The following is a 19419-nucleotide window of genomic DNA, read 5'->3' as shown; positions in this document are numbered from 1 at the left end:
CCGTTAGTCTCCACTCTCCATTAGACTTTTGCACTGGCCATATGGGGCTATTAAAGGGTGAGCGGGTCCTGCTGATCACTCCTTGGCTCTCCAATCTATGGATCAGCACATGGATGGGAATCAAGGAGTCTCATTTGGTGCGATATTGCCGCCGGTGCACTGTTGTGCTTCCAGTTGGCACTTGTTGTTCTTTGACCTTCAGCAACCCCACAACAGAAGGATCCTCTGAGAGACCAGGCAAGGTGGACAGCTGCTTCATTTCCTCTGTCTCCAAGGCAGCGATACCAAAAGGCCATCTATACCCTTTTGGGTCTTTGAAGTACCCTCTCCTGAGATAATCTATGCCAAGGATGCATGGAGCCCCTGGACCAGTCACAATAGCACTTCCTCCCAGTCAGGCTGATTTCAGCCTCCAGTACAATTAACTCTTGGGATCCTCCTGTCACTCCAGAAATATAAATGGGTTCCACCCCTTGATACCTTGATGGCATCAGAGTACACTGTGCACCGGTATCTACTAGAGCCTTATACTTCTGTGGGACTGATGTGCCAGTCCATCTGATCCACACAGTCCAGTAAACCCGATGATTGTCCCTCTCCTCCTCCTGGCTGGAGGCAGGGCCCCTCTAATAGTGATCACAACATTGTCCACTTATGTCTTGTAGAAAGGGATTAGTATTCCTTATCACAGGAGTTGGAGTAAAATCAGCTCTTTCACTCCATCTGGGAAACTGGTCACTAGAGACTGGAGCAGCAGCTTTCATGGGAGGATCATCCTTGACCCTTGTTTTCCTCTTCAATTGACACACCTGTTCCTCCAGAATTGTGGTAGGTTTTCCATCCCATTTTCTCATGTCTTCTCCATGATCCCACAGGTAAAACCATAGGGTGGCCCATGGCGTGTACCTCCTATGTCTTCTTTCTCGAACAGTAGGGCGCCTTCTGTTAATAGTTTAGACTTGGGTTGGTACATGTAGGGAGCTGGATAGATCGGATAAATCATCTCTCTCCTGGGACAGTTTTTCCACAGCTGAAATGATGGAAGGAGTGAAATTGTCTTCGAACTCTCACAGTTGATAAGTCAGTTCATCCACTGTTGGTGGTGCTGCCTCACTCCAGGTCATTGATGCCAATGAGTGGGCATATGATGATGGTGCACTCCATGGAAGTTCCCGCCACATCGCCACATACGTTGTGTACGTTCGACTTCACCTGGATCTACATGTGCATTCCTGGCATCCGGCCTACGATAGATCATCTCTATAATGGCTGATTCCCTCAGGGACTGGATGCCTCTCTTTATCGTGGTCCAGTTGGCTGAGCGACTCATAACGTCATCCTTGTAGGGAAACCTTTCCTTCACAGCTGCCAAGAGCCTCCTCCAAAGGCTGAGGGCTCATTTCTCTCTTGCAATCGCTTTGTCAATTCCTCCTTCCCTAGCAAGTGATCACAGCTGCTTGGCTTCCCTACCTTCTGGTTCATGACCATCAGCCCCATTGTCCCACCATTGGAGCAACCAGGTGATGATGTGCTCCCCTGGAAGACGAGTGAAATCTTTTTGCATATTCCGCAGCTAGGTTGAGGTCCGGGGTCGAGAAGTCACCTCTTCTTCTTCCTCTTCCTCTGATTCATGTAGTAATAACTCTTGTTCAGATGCTGTCCCCTGTGGTAAGTGCACTGGGACTTCATCTTTCTTCACTGCAAAGGTTGCTCTTTGTGCCTCTCATTTGCTTTTCCCCTTGCTTACAGGGGCAATCGATATTGGCACAAATTGTTCATTTTGTTTAGCTGCAGTGTTTATCACTGTGGCTGGAGTGGCTGCAGTGTCTGCCACTAGGATTGGAGTGGCTGCAGCATCTTTCACTGGGGTTGGAGTGGCTGCAGTGTCTATTGTCAGGGTTGGTGCAGCTGCTGTGCTTGGAGGTTGAGTAGCACCAACATCTGCATTGTCTCTTGCTGTCAGAGTTTGAGTAGCTGCTGTGCTTGTCACTGGGGTTGGTGTAGCTGAGGTGCTTGGAGTTGGATTAGCTGCATTGTCTGTTGTGGTCAGGGTTTGAGCACCTGCTGTGCTTGTCACTGGGGTTGGTGTAGCTGCTGTGCTCAGAGTCGGAGTAGCTGTGTTGTCTGTTGCTTTGCCATCAGATCCAGAGACATTTTTTTTCCCTTTGAAGGTGCTGGATAGTGTTGAGCAGGGCTCTGTAGGCATAGGCCAAGCGCTAGCATGTTGCCATGATTTGTCCCTCTCTGGTATAACCAGGATGACAGCACAACTCGTTTATGTGTTTTACTAGTTTTTCCGGATGTTGCACTTGTTCAGGGGTGAAGTTCCAAAGCACTGGAGGGGCCCACTGTCCTAGATACTTGCCCATACTATCCCACACACCCTGCCACTCATGACTGTCCAGACTTGGGGAAAATCTCTTGGTGGTCCTCCTATATTGTCGTCTAACCCTAGACCAGACTCAAACCCGACACTGCTTAACTTTCGAGATCAGATGAAATAGGGCATTCCCAGGGTGGGCATAGCCGTGGGTAAAACACACTCCATATGTGTGCCAACATGCTGATCCCCAGCACAATCAGCAGGCAGGTCTCAAGGGCATTCAAAGGCCATCCAAAACCTTCAGAACCCTCAAATGCTGCTGTAAATAGCCTGCTTGGGGAGCAGGGGGTGTAAGGGAATGCCTCCTTCGTAGGTTGACCCCCCGAGGAGAAAAAAATAGATGTGTAATTGCTAAAAAATTCCATTATATACCTCCCAAAGTATAGAGGTGATGACCATGCTGGGAACGCAAGCCAGACCAGTTTCATGATCAATGAGCCTAATGTATTACAAGTCATTACCATGAAGTACAGTGAAACAAGAACCTTAGCCCAGGCTCCAAAGCCGATGATAAACACTAAAACAGCAAATAGTGGCTGTAAGTAAGGTACAACATGCTGAAATCTGAGATCAAGCACAACAACTCTGAGAGCCAATAAATCAGCATTGTGACGAGTAACTATTAATCCAAAACAATGAATGCTTATCACAAATATGATTAGACACACTCTGGTCAGATCTGTCGTTATCTCAACCCTTCGTGCCCCACATTGGGCACCACAAAGAACTGTCGTGCTTTAAGCCCAGATGGTAACTCAGAACCACACAGCCACTCGCTCACTCCCCCGCCTTCCTCCCCCTGCTCCCAGAGGGATAGGGAAGAGAATCAGAAGAATGTAATTTCCATGGGTTGAGATAAGAACAGTCCAGTAACTAAGGTATAATACAAAACTACTACTGCTACCACCAATAATAATAATGATAAGGGAAATAACAAGGGGAGAGGATACAATTGCTCACCACCTGCTGACCGATACCCAGCCTGACCTGAGCAGTTATCTGGGCCTTCCAGGTGACTCCCCAGTTTATATAGTGGGCATGACATGCTGTGGTATGGAATACCCCTTTGGCTAGTTTGGGTCAGTTGTCCTGTCTCTGCTTCCTCCCGGCTTCCCCTCCTCCCTGGCAGAGCATGAAACTGACAAAGTCCTTGGTTGGAGTAAAGATTACTTAGGAACAACTAAAAACATCCATGTGTTATCAGCACGGTTCCCTGGCTGAAAGTCAAAACCACAGCAACATGACTGCTACAGCTGAACCCAGGATAGACTGATATTGCCGACACGAAAAACACATTTAAAAAGTGAGAGAGTATGAAGTTTATATGGTGAATATTTAAAATTATTTTGGTTAAGATTTGTCCTTATTTTTAACATGGATAAACTTAAATATAGCAGAAAGGGTTTTACACATGTACCAACAAATGCAAGATTCAGGATTTCCTTTTAGGAGGAAAGTAACTGCCAAATTTCAGACACTGTTTGGGAATAACTGATAAAATGTCATCCTACGATAAAAGATATTTTTAACCTAACAATATTTGGTACAACAGTAGTGATCCAGGCTCTGTTCATGGACACACTGATATATGGACCTGTTTATCACTTGCATGCCATTTCATCATGAAAAGTAAGATTTGAGTTCTAGACTGCAAGTTTAATTCTTCTGTGCTTAAAAAAAAAAAAAGTCTGATTTTATTTGCTACACTTCCTTTTTTACAGAAGTATTAAGACCGTGGTCAAAGTCACTTGCATTTGAGACAGCAGCATATATCAGCTATAGAAGAGGGTTTAGAACCTCTCTATTAAAATGTCATTTCTGGCAATATGTATGACATTCACCATTGGAGACTGTAAATAATGATGATATTTACTGTTGGGAGATTTTTGATGGGTAGCAAGGATAATAAAATAATAAGACTATGAATAACCTGTGTGGTACACTTCTATTTAGATGCAAGCAGCTAATACTATCTTGCTATGTTATTTAGGATACAGTCTCTTCTTAGTTGCTGCTCATGAATTTGGCCATGCCATGGGGTTAGAGCACTCAGAGGATCCAGGAGCTCTGATGGCCCCCATCTACACCTACACCAAGAACTTTCGACTTTCTCAGGATGACATTAAAGGGATACAGGAGCTATATGGTAAGGTCCTTCCTCTGCAGCAGAACTCATCAGAAAAGCATGCAGCACAGGTTGAAATTTGGGACTCAGAACTTGCAGTAAATGACATACTGCATAGTATCATCAATGCCAGAAACACCCTCTGTTCCTTTCTCCCTGCTTTATGTTATTAAGAGGCTCCTACTTAAAAAAAACACAATTTAAGGATGAGGGGTAAATTTACTGAACTAACAGAAGCCCGAAAACATCCCCTAACCAAACCTTTACGTTAAAATTTCTAATGCCTTTACTGGGACAATGAAATGCTGTGCTCTTCTCTAGCCTGAAATACCTGCTGTGGGTGGGTTTGGGTGTTGTCTACAACACTCTGAACTTCCCAGATGGCAACTCCCTGTAAGGAGAGGGGAAGGAAGTTGTTTCTTGTCCTAGCTTGGAAACAGTTCACATTGCCTGCTCACAATAACCCAAGCTGTACCATCACAATAACATTTGCAGAGTGTGTGGGAGCCGATACGTTGACATAAATGTATTTGGCAAGCTCCTGGAGAAATAGTGGACTCAAGTATTTTTATGTTGGTACATCTTTAAAATTTATTATTTTCTCCACAGATACTCTTAGTAAAATGCATAAGTATTATTATGATTAAAATTCCTTCCATGTATATATTTTGTACCTTGTAGAGGCACAAATCTACTACAGTCAATTAAGCAGAGAAAGTCTATGCCATCTTTTTTGTGCTTTCCACTTTTCTACTGAGATATCTACAGTATTCAACACCTTAGAAATGATAATAGGAATATACCAAAATGATTACCACATGAGACACCTTTTTATCAAAAAATCTGATTTGAATCTTCTTTTTTTTCCCCTTGTTCTTAGCTGCTTTAAGACTGGGAATTGAGACATGGGCAAAGTTCCATGAACTTTTGAAGCTCACGCAGCGTATCTTTAATAGAGTTTAGAATTTAACTCAGTTGTCTCAACGCACACTTCAAAACCTGAGACAAAACTATCTTTCTTGCCTCTTTATAACTGATAGAACCCTTTACAAACTGCTTTCTATATAAAACAAGTATTCAAAAACCCCTTTGTTTTCTTCCATTATTATTATTATCTCAAATCAGCTGCACTCCACTTTTTGTTTCATACAGTAAATAAACCTGGTATTTAAGAAAAAAAGGCAAATGCCTCATAAGGCAATACAGCAGCAGCCAAATAATAAACCAAAACAAAATAAACCAGATGGCAAAGTGCATATTCTGAAGAACACATTTTGATTATTGATGAGGGCAGAATGATCATATGAATGGCTCAAAAAGCATCTTTGTAACTTGCAAAATATTGTAATTCTTTAAAGAACAGAAATCCACTTTGACATCTCTCTCAGCAGAGTTGAAGATAATTCTGAATAGAAGGACTTTGAAATGCATTTCTCATCTTTTTAGAAGCCAGTGAAATAAACACTGTAATTTTAACATTTACACCCAGTATAGTCACTTCTGAGTATCTTTCAAGTTAGACAGACAATGCAGCATGGACAGACATTCACACAGGCAGTGTGAATGAGTCCACACAGCAGGTTAAGGCAGGATTGGAAGCTAAGGCCTTCTCAGCTGTACTTGACCACCCTTCTTCTGAGAAGATTTTATAAATTTTTTTGCTCCTTCAAGCACTTCCTCCAAATTATTCCCCTTCTAGGAATTATGGCAGTTCATGTGCTCTGTGGAACCTATGAAGCACTGTATTTCAGTGTAACAGAACTTCTCTGTTCACCATTACAGAAGTGTCGACTGATGTCGAACCTGGGCCAGGGCCGGGGTCTGGCCCACGTCCAACCCTTGGACCTGTCACTCCAGAGCTCTGCAAGCATGACATTGTATTTGATGGAGTTGCACAAATTAGAGGAGAAACATTTTTCTTCAAAGATAGGTAAGTGAAATAAATTGCTTACCAATGGGGCTTCATGTGGAGGAACCTGTCAGACTTATTCATCAAAATCTAGACGTTTATGATCAGGCACGATCTCTGCCCTTTCTTTTGTGTGTTCAGAGACAGCAAAATGTCCCGTCAACTCCTAAGGGAAAGAAATGGCGAAGTCTGGTTTTACGGTTAAATAATATGGCCGCCTTTGCCACAAAGGTACACTGCTGGCTCATGGTCAACTTGGTTTCCACCAGGACCCCTAGGTTCTTTTTCACAAAGCTGCTTTCCAGCCTGTTGGCCCCCAGTATGTACTGGTATTTGGTGGTGTTCCTCCCCAGGTGCAGGTCTTTGCATTGCCACTTGCTGAACTGTGTGAGGTTCCTGACATCCTGTTTCTCCAGGGGTCAAGGTCCCTCTGGATGGCAGCACAAATCCCTGGTGTATCAGCCACTCCTGCTAGTACTGGGTCATCAGCAAACTTGTTGAAGGTGCATTCTGCCCCGTCACCCAGATCATTAAACAGTCTTCTATCCAGTACTGATGCCTGGGATAGTTACACCACTACTTACGGCCTCCAGCTAGACTTCATACCTCTGACGACACTCTCTAGGCCAGACAGTCAGCCATTTTTCAGTCCACCTCACTGTCTGCTTACCTCACGCATACTTCAACAGCATGTCTATGAGAACCTCATTGGAAATGGGGTCAAAAACCTTTCTGAACTGCTCTCCCCTCATCTACCAAGCCAGTCATTTCACCATAGAAGGTTATCAGGTTGGTCAAGCATGACTTCCCATTTGAGAATCTATGCTGACTACTCCCAACCACGTTTATGTCCAAAAGATTGTCTGTAATTAGAGATGATTATGCCTAAATTCACCTTTTCTTAGAGCTACTCTCAAACTTCTTTGAGAATGTGGAATTTTCAACTTCAGTCATTATTTTAGGCAGTTTTGTGGTGTTTTTTAGTTTCTGGTTTCTGCCCTACACTGGGATTGCACATGCCAAGATGCTATGACAACTGGGCTGGTGGTAGTTCTAGATAAAATAAGGACAAGGAAATGGCACAAACCTCACATAAAAGCCTGTTCTCAAGATATTTTCTGCCCAACTTCACAGATTGGAGAGCAAAAATTAACCCTGGTGCCAGCCCTACTTTTTAGCAACACAAGGGTTGCTAAAAAGGGGGAAGTAGCTGGGAGGCACATCCAAAATTCTCCTTAGAGATTTACCCATCCGTAACATTAATCACAAAATTAGCAATGGAAGAAATGCATTAGCCAGGGTATTGCCTGCCAAAGAAGGATTCATTCTCTATAAAGTATTTCCAGAAACCTTTTGTAGCAAAACCTACAAGGATTGTAATTCAGCAATGGAAATCCCATTACTTTCAGTGGAGTAGAGCTCTGGAAGAACTATCCTTCCTGATTTCATTTCATATAGTCTGCACTCTGGGGAAAAGCTTCAAATCTAATTGCAGGAAAACTTTCCTTCTTAACTTCTAGGAACACTCCTCCAAAAAAGCAGTTCATCCAAATCTAGTGGCAATAATCTCAAATGCCTCTTCCACCATAGAGACACTGTTTTAGCAAATCTCCAGTTCTAGCAGAACTTTCATTATGATAGACTAGTCCTCATGTTCATAAAGATACAATCATGGAAATCTATGAGCAAAGTCTTGTCCCTGAGTGGTTTAATCCAGGTTGAGTCCAAAATCATTAAGTAACAGAATTATGTGACTCGTGGCTGCTCTAATGACACATCAAGGACACTGGTGATTGGGATAGGAGGCCTTGCACACATGGAGCCTAGGCAGAAGACACAAAAGGCAGTTTTGATGCAAGAGCAGAAACATTCCTGATAAAATGAGGTGGCTGCACAGCTGCAGTTCCCACTGCCTTTGCCAGGGCCTGTATTACCCAGCTGCTCAGCAATGAAGAGCATCTCCTAAGGAGTACAGGACTTGGCAGCACCATGGTGAGAGACACTAAAGCTCCTTTTTCCCCTGCCATAAATCAATGACCAATTTGAAATCATTTATCCTCAATTACCCTGAACCCAAAGCCATTGAAGATCTGAGCCCATGCACATTTGCTGCGCATGCCTAAATCAGTCTCCTATCATATAGAAACGTACACAAGTATCTGAAGCTGATGAAGTATTAGAATTGATCTGTTCATTGCTTCTTCCCAGATGTCAGCTGAAATTTAAAAGGAAGCAGGAACCAATAAACAAGGTCCCCCTCACAAAACAGCAATTTAACAGTTATTGTATCTCCTGGTGCTGTAAAGTCCAGCCATCTCCTCCAGATTTACATTTTCAGCTAGAAGATATGAAGGATTTATTACTATGCTACATGGTTTAACTCTACTCACCAGCTTTTCATTAACAAAAAGTCATGGTCAACTGGGTAATTTTACAGGCCGTGGTACACAGCAATTCCTTCAGTGCATTTCCTTCTAGTTCCCATCTATGTGATACCCAGAATAATGGTGCTTTGGGTTTGAAGTTTAACTTAATCTTTATCACAGCTTGTGTTTAGTAGATAGGATTTAGAACTTCTGGATGTAAGAACATAATGTTCCCCATTTCTAGTACAGCTGCTAGGGGCACAAAGGGTTCATTCAACTGTGGGGAGACCTGTGATACCTTTTGTACTATTCCTCTTGGTCCTGTCAGCGGCAGGATAAGATTCTTTACAATCCAGTGATCCCTAGTGGCAAGAAACAGTCCTTTCTTGGACATGAAATGGTCCCACAGTAACCAACAGACCAGCCTCACAGAACACCAGCACTGGAGCCTTCCACCAACAAGCTGCACAGAGCTGGCCCACCACCCACTTGACTAACAAGCTTGCCAAACTGGTACCCACTTTTGCTAGCATAGTCATCAGAGATCTAAAGTATCCACCTCAGCTCAGTGCCTTCAAAAGGAAAAACATATCCTCACAGCAGTAGAAACTGTTCCAAGTTCCACAGTATCTACAGTGTACTGATCCTCTTCTGCTTGCTTGTGGGCCTTGGTTTTCAGCCAGACCTTCACCTTGCTTCTGCTTTTTGTTAACTGGTAATCACACAAGGCTTGATCCAACAAGGAACAATTTTAAATCTACTCCTAAATCAGCAAAGTGATTCAGTTTTCTATATAATCCCAACGGAAGTATTTCACATTCAGATACAGTTGGTCAAAAACTCGGAAAAAAGTTGTTCCTTCTGTGGAGGAGGAAATAGCCGTGCCATTTTTAACCAAAAGCCCTCAGCACAAAGCTCTGCCATTTAAAGGTAATTGCAGCTTTTTAAGCTTAAATCAAATGATGATCCTACTTATACATAAAATAGCCAATAAATTTCCCTATGCATTTCTCTAATGAACATTTTTAGTGCTAGCAGTTTCTTTTACAGCAAGCTCACTTCCAAGCAGTTTGATATACTGTCATTAAATTTGAACTTTTAGTCACTACGATAGTAATTGCAAGAGCAATTCATGGAATATAAATCTCTGCTTTTTCTCAAACACTCATCCATCTGCTCCATACACAGCAGCACAAGAGCTCTATAGTTTAAATGCCTTGTAAATGAGTTTATTTGTATACTCAAAGCACAGAATAAGTCTTGCCCTGATGTAAAAGGCAACAGAAACTCCAAAGCAAGCAGTACAATCAGTGCAAGCAATTTCACCTGCAGTCCAGCATGCAGCTTATTGTGCAGTTGTTTTAGCAACAGGCTTCCAAATGAATGATTTGACTTTTCAGTCACTGTAGGAAAATGGTTACAAACATGTGTTGCTGCTAACGTGTGTGTGTGCACGTGTGTGTATATGCATGCTTACGCAGCCTTTGCCAGAAATGATGAGAAACAGATATGCTGGTGAATTAGTTCATTGTAAATCTCATACAATGTTCTATTCTGCTCAGATTCATGTGGAGGACTGTATACCCCCGAGGAAACCCCACAGGTCCTCTTCTTGTTTCTACATTCTGGCCTGATCTGCCAGAGAAAATCGATGCTGTCTATGAGGCCCCTCAGGATGAGAAGGCTGTATTTTTTTTCAGGTATTAGTTTTAAGTTGTAAAATGTAAGTAGCCATTTGCATAAATGTTGCATTTGAGCTCAGTTTCCTCCCAGTTGTAACTGGGCCAAGGAATGGCAAACATCCCATGATGAGGATATTAGGACAACAGCTGGATCTGAAAGACTGAACAGCATTCAGCCTCCATCACAACAAAGGGGAGCTATAAGCACCTAAAAGATACATTCAACAATAAGCAAGACTAAACAAGTAATTATTTAAAACAAAAAAGCAACGGTGGGAGTTCTGTTTCATCCGTCACTGCTCTGTTTTCCCTTCTGTTTCCTCTCATTTCAAGCTATTGTCTCTGTACATGTTGCTTGAGAAGATTAGATCTCCCCATGCCTTTCCTTGTCTCCCTCTTTTGCCAAAGACTGACTTCCACTCTGGCTTCCAAGTGTCTTCCTTGTGGCTCATCAGGCAGAGGATACGGCAGTCATGCTAGCTGCCTCCATAGGAAAGGAGACTAACAGGAAGCACTGCTCTGTCATCTTAAGTCACACATGGTTCCCCTGTACTGGCCAAATTAGTGAGAGCTGGGAAACTGTTTTCAACATGAAGAACTGAGCCAGCAAAAACTGTGCTCCAGTATCTACTAAAAACATGACTAAACACCTCCAATCATGTAAAAACCATATGGCTTGATGCTGCTGTACATTTTCTGTACAGGAAGGAAAAAAGTAATGATAATCTATTCCATATGTCTCAAAGGCCATTTGCTTTAGTTTTAACATGGGGGGGGGAAGAAGCAGCTTAAAAAAGTTTTATTTTAGGCAAACCAAACACTTGAAATATTGCATATATTACATATAATCCTATAATCTAAACCTCTCTCCCTCTCTTTATATTTCTAAGAAATGTAGCTAACCTGCTTTTTAAAAAAATAAATAATAACTATCAAACAAAGATTGGTTTGAAAGTTACACATAACCCAACTATTTTAAAACACTACTGAGACCCACCCTTTGCTCCTGAATGGTGAATTAGTAACTTCTCAAGAACTCAAATACTACATTTACACTTCTCATATTAACACTCGACTTAATTTCCCACTAGCACAGAATCAAGGAAATAGCCCTTCCATTAATGAATCTTTCCCTGGCTTTCAGTGAATCTAGTGAAGGCATTATTAAGTAACTAATTCTATGTAAAGAACACAGAATACTAGTACCTCTTCCATTAGTACATATTTGGAGAGACATTAGAAAATGTTGTATGACAAGAGACAACAGAAACAGGAGCTCTGGGCAAAAAACTTCCTGCTAATCACTCAATATAACTGCTCAACCAAACACATGGAGGGTGAACATGAGCATCTGCATTTGACCTTCAGGTGCTCATGCCTGGTTTCAGACCATCTTCAGCATACAAAAAATTATCAATATTAACTATCATCTGTTTTAACATAACCCCAACTGTATTAAAATACTGTCTGCCTCAAAGATGAGACAGCTAAGAAGGGAGGAAGCGGAGAGCATGCTGAGGTGATGTCTTTTGCCAAGAGGCAAGCAACAATTAAGAGGCAAAAGCAGAAATTGTATTCACAGTACACCTGCACTCTAATCTGGTGCTTCACAGATGGTAAATATAGAAAGCTGATAGTACAATTAGTGCAATAAAAAGTTGCATAGCAAAAGCATAAAAGAAGAAATACTCCTCTGTATCCAATTAATGAAGAGTGTTCGTTTGGCTTGTTTTCTCCCCTACTTAGGAAACGAGTACTGGGTTATTCAGCCAGTAACTTGGATAGGGATATCCAAAGAAACTCACCAACCTGGGACTAACCCCCGGATGTGCAACGTTTGATGCAGCTTTCAACTGGGGAAGAAACCAAGAGGACAATACATTTTTGCTGGAGACAGATACTGGAAGTAAGACACATTGAAGAGGTGGTGGTGGTGGTGGTCACTGTTAGCCAAGCTGTCTCTAGGGCTGAATGCACACTGAGGTTCAGGAGGCAGGAACAAAACACAGGGGGGGTCATCCTTGGAGATGAGTACTTGAGAAAACAGCTTGCAATGGAAGAGGATATCTGGAGGCCCTGTCCGGCTGCTCACACTAACAACTCACCCCTCAACCCCTATTTACCCAGCAACTACCCCCACATCATCTCAGACTCTTCAGAGGGGCAAGCTGTCCCTGGCTGTCAACTTACAGCTGCTGGGGAGAACTCCTGGCAGGAATTCCTTCGGAAATGGGCTGACCTCCAATCAACTTTAAGCCAAAGACTGACCATATTGCCTTAGAAATTCTTTCAGTAACCATCAGGTTTGGAGGCACTGGATGTAAAAGAAACAGCAGTGTGACTAGCAGGGCATGCTGGGGATGACTGAAATCCTTCAGCAGCTGATGTACTAGTCACTAAACGCATCTGCTCTACTAACAGACTTGGCACTGAGGAGATCTGAACAAACCACAAGAAGTGTATCTTAGTACTCTGGGCGAAAAATCATAGAATGGTTCAGGTTGGAAGGGACATTAAAGATCATTTAGTTTTGACCCCCTCTGCCATGGGCCAGGGACACCTTCCACTAGACAGGTTGCTCAAAGCCCCATCCAACCTGGCTTGAACACTTCAGGGATTGGGCAGCCACAGCTTCCTTGGGCAGCCTGTTCCAGTGTTCACCACCCCTCATAGTAAAGAGCTCCTTGCTAATATCTAATCGAAATCTCCCCTCTGTCAGCTTAAAGCCATTCCAGCCTTGTCTGTCACTACACGCCCCTTGTCAAAAAGCCCCTCTCCAGATTTCTTGCAGGCCCCTTTAGGCACTGGAAGCTCCCTGGAGCCTTCTCTTCTCCCAGGCTGAACGAGCCCAGCTCTCTCAGCCTGTCTGCATAGGAGAGGTGCTCCAGCCCTTGGAGCATCTTCATGGCCCTCCTCTGGACTTCAGGGCCTTGGGGTGACTGGTTCAGGGTTTGGGAGCCCAAGTAGTGTTCTTGTCCCTACTGCCAGTCGCAAACAATGTCAATGGTAACATCAGAAAAGTCTAAGTAATTAATTCCTGGCTCTGTGACTGGTGTCAGCACCAGAATTTTGGGGGGTTTGACCATGGGTCAGTTTATACAGCACCAGGCCTGCTGGTGGCAGATGGGGTACACCTATCCCAAAGGGGGAAAAGGATTCTAGCCCAGGAGCTAGCAGGGGTTACAGAGAGGGCTTTAAACTAGGTTTCAAGGGGGAAGGGGATAACACCAGGCTCACTAGACATGAGCCACAGGGTAGCATGCCACTGTTGGAGTCCAGATCCACAGGGTAACTTAAATGCATCTGTGCCAATGCCCATAGCACGGGCAACAAACAGGAGGAGCTGGAAGCCATTGTGCAGCAGGGAAATCATGACATAATCGCCATCACAGAAATGTGGTAGAATGATTCGCATGATTGGAGTGCTGCAATGGATGGCTACAGGCTCTTCAGAAGGGATAGGCAAGGAAAAAGAGGTGGTGGGGTTGCACCGTATGTCAGGGAGTGAATCAACTGCCTTGAACTCAGTGTTGTGAGTGAGAAGGCTGAATGTCTGTGGGTGAAGATCAGAGGGAAGGCCAACCAAGCAGATATCCTGGTAGGAGTCTGTTCTAGACCACCCAGCCAGGATGAAGCTAGAGATGAAGTGTTCTTCAAACAAGTGGGAGAAGTTTCATGATCTCTTGCCCTTGTTCTCGTGGGGGACTTCAACTTACCAGATGGCTGCTGGAAGTACAACACAGGAGAGAAGAAATAATCCAGGAGGTTCTTGGAGGGTGTGGAAGAGAACTTCCTAACCCAGCTGGTTAGTGAACCAACTAGGGGAGATGTCTGGCTAGATTTGCTGTTCGCAAACAGAGAAGGACTGGTGGGTGATGTGATGGTTGGAGGCCATCTTGGGCAAAGTGATCACGAAATGATTGAATTTTCAATCCTTGGAGAAGTCAGGAAGAAGATCAGCAACACCTCTACCTTAGACTTCTGGAGGGCTGACTTTGTCCTGTTTAGGATGCTGGTTGGCATAATTCCTTGGGAAACATTACTAAAGGACAAAGGAGTCCAGGACGGCTGGACACTCTTCAAGAATGAAATCCTTAAGGTGCAGGAGCAGGCAGTCCCTATGTGCCGAAAACCAAACCAATGGGGAAGAAGACCAGCCTGGCTGAACAGGGAGATAGTGCTAGAACTCAGGAAAAAAAAGACAATTTATCACCTGTGGAAGAAGGGACAGTAACCCCATGAAAAGTATAAGGATGTTCTTAGGTTATGTAGAGAGAAAGTTAGAAAGGTGAAGGCACAGATGGAACTAAATCTGGCCACTGCCATAAAAGATAATAAAAGTACTTTTTCAAATCTATTAGCAATAAAAGGAAGGCTGAGGAGAACCTCCATCCTGTGCTGGATGCTAGGGGAAACCTAGTGACTGAGGATGAGGAGAAGGCTGAGGTACTTAATGCTGCCTTTGCCTCAGTCTTTAATAGTCACACCAGCCATCCTCAGGGTACTCAGTTCCCTGAGTTGGATGGCAGAGATGGAGAGCTGATTGAAGTCCCATAATTAAGGAAGAAATGGTTAGAGACCTCTGCTCCACTTAGACATCTATAAGTCTATGGGGCCGGATGGGTTACACCCAAGAGCGCTGAAGGAGCTGGCAGAGGAGCTTGCTAAGCCACTCTCCATCATCTATCAGCAGTCCTGGTCTAGTGGGCAGGTCCCAGGGGATTGGAGGTTGGCCAACATGATGCGTCTCTACGAACGGGCAGGAAGGAAACAGGATGACTACTCCGGAAATTACAGGCCTGTCAGCCTGACCTCAGTGCCAGGGAAGGTCATGGAGCAGATGATCCTAAGTGATGTCATAAAGCGCGTGTGGGAAAACAGACAGATCAGGCCCAGTCAGCATAGGTTCATGAAGGGCAGGTCCTGCTTGACCAACTTGATCTCCTTCTACGATAAGGTGACCTGCCTGGTTGCTGAGGGAAAGGCTGTGGATGTTGTCTATTTGGACTTAAGTAAAGCATTTGACACTGTCTCCAACAGCGTTCTCCTGGACAAATTGGCTGCTTGTGGCCTGGATAGGTAGATTCTTTGCTGAGTTGGAAACTGGCTGGATGGCCGAGCCCAAAGAGTGGTAGTAAATGGCATCATATCTAGTTGGCAACCGGTCACTAGTGGTGTCCCTCAGGGCTCAGTGTTAGGGCCAGTGTTGTTTAATATCTTCATTGATGATCTGGATGAGGGGATTGAGTGCATCCTCAGTAAATTTGTGGACGACACCAAGTTGGCTGGGAGTGTTGATCTGCTGAAAGACAGGAAGGCTCTGCAGAGGGATCTGGACAGGCTGGCTTGATGGGCTGTGGCCAATGGTATGAGGTTCAACAAGGCAAAGTGCTGGGTCCTGCATTTGGGCCACAACAACCCCATGCAATGCTCCAGGCTTGGGGAAGAGTGGCTGGAAAGCTGCTCGGCAGAAAAGGACCTGGGGGTTCTGATTGACGGAGCTGAACATGAGCCAGCTTGTGCCCAGACAGCCAAGAAGGCCAACGGCATCCTGGCCTGTATCAGAAATAGCACAGCCAGCAGGGCCAGGGAAGCGATCATCCCCCTGTGCTCAGCACTGGTGAGGCCGCACCTCTAATACTGTGTTCAGTCCTGGCCCCTCACTACAAGAAAGACATTGAGGTGCTGGAGCAGGTCCAGAAAAGGGAAAAAAAGCCGATGAAGGGTCTGGAGAATAAGTCTTATGAGGAACGGCTGAGGGAACTGGGGTTGTTTAGTCTGGAGAAAAGAAGGCTCAGGGGGACCTTATCGCTCTCTACAACTACCTGAAAGCAGGATGTAGTGAGGTGGGGTCGGTCTCTCCTCCCAAGTAACAAGTGATAGAATAATAGATGACGGCCTCAGGCTGCACCAGGGCAGGTTTAGACTGGATATTAGGAAAAAGTTCTTTACTGAGAGGGTAATCAGGTATTGGAACAGGCTTCCCAGGGAAGTGGTGGACTCACCGTCCCTGGAAGTGTTAAAAACTGTGTAGATGAGGCCCTCAGTGATATGGTTTAGTGGTGGTCTTGGCAGTCCTGGGGTAATGGTTGGATTTGATGACCTTAAAGGTTTTTTCCAACCTAGTTGATTCTATGATTCTATGATTCTATGGACTCGCTTGAGCATGTCCACATCCTTCTTGTGTTGGGGGCCTCAGAGTTGAATGCAGTACTCCAGGGGGGATCTCGCAAGAGCAGAGTAGAGGGGGAGAATCCCCTCCCTTGACCTGCTGGCCATGCTCCTTTGGATGTGGCCCAGGACATGGATGGTTTCTGGGCTGCAAGCGCACACTGCCAGGTCATGGGGAGCTTCTCGTCATCCCAACACCCCCAAGTCCTTCTCCACAGGGCTGCTCTCAATCCATTCTTTCTCAATCCAACCTTAGCTTCAATTCATTTTGAGAGTCTCTACAGTCCTTTTCATGTTTCCATTACATGCTCAAATAAGTTTTTCTTGCAAAGAGCAGCACAAATATGGTATTCCACAAATGCAAGTAACTCTGTATTTGCACTAAGGTTCCTGTTCTAAAGACTGTATGAGAAGCAAAATATGATGCAAAGTAAGCAACCAAACTCAGGTGACCTGCTACCATGCTCTATCCAGGAAATATGGAGGACTTTTAGATTAAGAAGGAATGTCCTTAAAATGTCTCAAGGCTATTACTGTGGTAGAAATAAATATCCCACATTATACCTGATGAAGAATCTATTAACTGTATTTAATAGAATTTCATTATTGTAACATCAGAAACACCCACCAGAAATCTAAAAGATTCTCCAAGCTATAAGGATTCCTCCTGAGAGATGTTCTATATAAAATATCAAAGGAGGTCTCAGTATAATTGAGTCCATTTTATGTGAACATTAATTTCATGTTATGATCAAACTGGATGAGTGTCTTTATTATATCCTAATGGCTGTGGATTCCTCTAAGTAAGTAAAATACCCTTTCACAATTGCCACTTGATCATAACTTTCAATTACTTTGAGGACAGTACTCCATTATCTAGAGAAAAAAAAAGAAAACCAAAACCTTAAAAACTATAGAACATTATTCATTTTTTAATGTCATATTGTAGAGACCATCTTACACATTTACAAGTAGTTCTAACGCAGCCATTTGCAATACTTCAAATTCCTACCTATGAGTCAGCAAAGCTGCAGGTCTCCTCTGTACTAACTATTGTTTTGACTAACTGTACTCCAGGGCCTCCAAGTAATTCATCAATCTAATCACAGACAGGATTTCTATCAAAGTACCTTATCAACTGCAGTCACTGCAGAAAGCATAATTTATTGTTAAAGAATCAAAATAAGCTTAAGTGATTCCTATCTGTGTAAAGAAGAAAGCAGTTGACAAATATTTCAGAAAACATACATCTCTGTTTAACACAGATGCTATAACCCTTAAGTATGTTTTATTTTGTTTTATACAAGGACTCTGCCACATGGAACAAAACAGTTACATACCATAGTCCTTCCTGTGCCATTATCTTACTTACTTTAAATGGATTTTTTGGAAGCCTTCTCCTCTCTCTCCTTCTAGCCCCAAGCTATTTAAGTGTTATTATAGCAAGATTGTTAAGCAAAGTTTTGTGAGGGAGAGGAACAGGAGCTGGCTCAGATTCCACTGCTGAAGTTTTAAAGCTACCCAGAAAGGTACTAGATTTTTGTTAAATATCTTAGAAAAAATAGTAAGTAATTTAAATTAATCATTTGAATTGATTTTGGCCAACCTACTGCTCATTTGTACTGGTGTAACTTTGGATAGAATCCAGGTCTATACAGTAATGAGGGAAAGGTAACCCGAGACACATACAGATATGGATTAATAGAAATCAAGAACATAAATCCTCCCTCCTCCAGTACTAGTGAAAGATGAACTCTCTCAAGTCCACTGCTCCTGAAGAGGTGCTGCTAGGGTGACTGAGGCCTCATATGCATTGGAAGCCTGGTTCAAACTATATCACGTCACTGCTCCTCAGGACATTTCCACTTCTGCTCAGCACTGACTCCCATCTATGGATCAGAAAAATGAGGAAAACAGGCCACAGTCTTGCTCTTTGATCTTCACTCTCAAGGACCTTGCATGCCTGGGACGTTTATTCTCTATATATGGAAAGGGAGATCCTGGACTTATTTGGCTGTGGGAGTGCAAAACTGGCTTTGTGCAAATCTATCGTTGCATTCTACAGTAGAAAGCACACAGAGTAAATGAAACATCTCATCATCTGCAGATGTGGACACCAACAGGTCCACTCACTCCTGAAGAACATTGCAAACTAGATCCAACTTCCATGACATTAGGTGGATTTACATCAGCTGAGTTTTTCCTCTTGAAAGCATAGATTGTGAAAGCCCTTGTGGTTGTGGATTTGCTTCCACCCCCCAAAGAAAAGCACCTATTTTTAATCATCAGAGAGAGACTGTGTGAAAATAGTAAGGATTTTTAATGAAATGTTAGGGAAAGTAATTAGTAATTTAATAGCAATCCATCAATTACATGGACTACAAGCATATTTCAAATACGATTTTGAAAAGATAACCATTTCACATTAAAATCTGCTATCTTCAGATGTTGGCTGCTGCCTGAAAAAAGTTACCTTTCCTAGAATTATGTGTGGAATTTTAAAGTTACATTTCTGAAAAGGGTTTTACTTAGAAAGTGTATTTTCAATTCAGCAAGAATTGCATTTCTAAAAGGAAAGATGTAAAATTTCACAGGGTTTGAAAGGAGTCAGGAATAATTGTAATGAAATAGAAACAATGTTAAAATCTCATTTAGTATATTTCTATTTGATTGTTTTATATAGTCACATTTGACAGGACACACTGAAAAATTATGTTAAATTTTAACATTAAATACAGATTTGTAACACAGGGATATAACTTTTTTCAGGTACAATGAAGAAA

At 43.2% G+C, this 19419-nt stretch overlaps 1 protein-coding gene across 1 annotated transcript in view; it reads left to right on the top strand.

The window, feature by feature from the left end:
- Positions 1–12375, top strand: part of LOC115619032 (72 kDa type IV collagenase-like) — a 31014-nt gene extending 18639 nt beyond the window's left edge. The window contains 6 exon segments of the mRNA XM_030511047.1: positions 4374–4529; positions 6291–6438; positions 10346–10483; positions 12212–12246; positions 12249–12337; positions 12340–12375. Of these exon segments, the coding sequence (XP_030366907.1) occupies positions 4374–4529; positions 6291–6438; positions 10346–10483; positions 12212–12246; positions 12249–12337; positions 12340–12375 (602 nt within the window).
- The last annotated feature ends 7044 nt before the right edge of the window (positions 12376–19419 follow it).

Source organism: Strigops habroptila, chromosome W, assembly GCF_004027225.2.
Source record: "Strigops habroptila isolate Jane chromosome W, bStrHab1.2.pri, whole genome shotgun sequence".
Classification (NCBI taxonomy): Eukaryota; Metazoa; Chordata; class Aves; order Psittaciformes; family Psittacidae; genus Strigops; species Strigops habroptila.
Note: the sequence above shows the minus strand (reverse complement) of the source record. Positions and strands in the feature narration are given on the sequence as shown.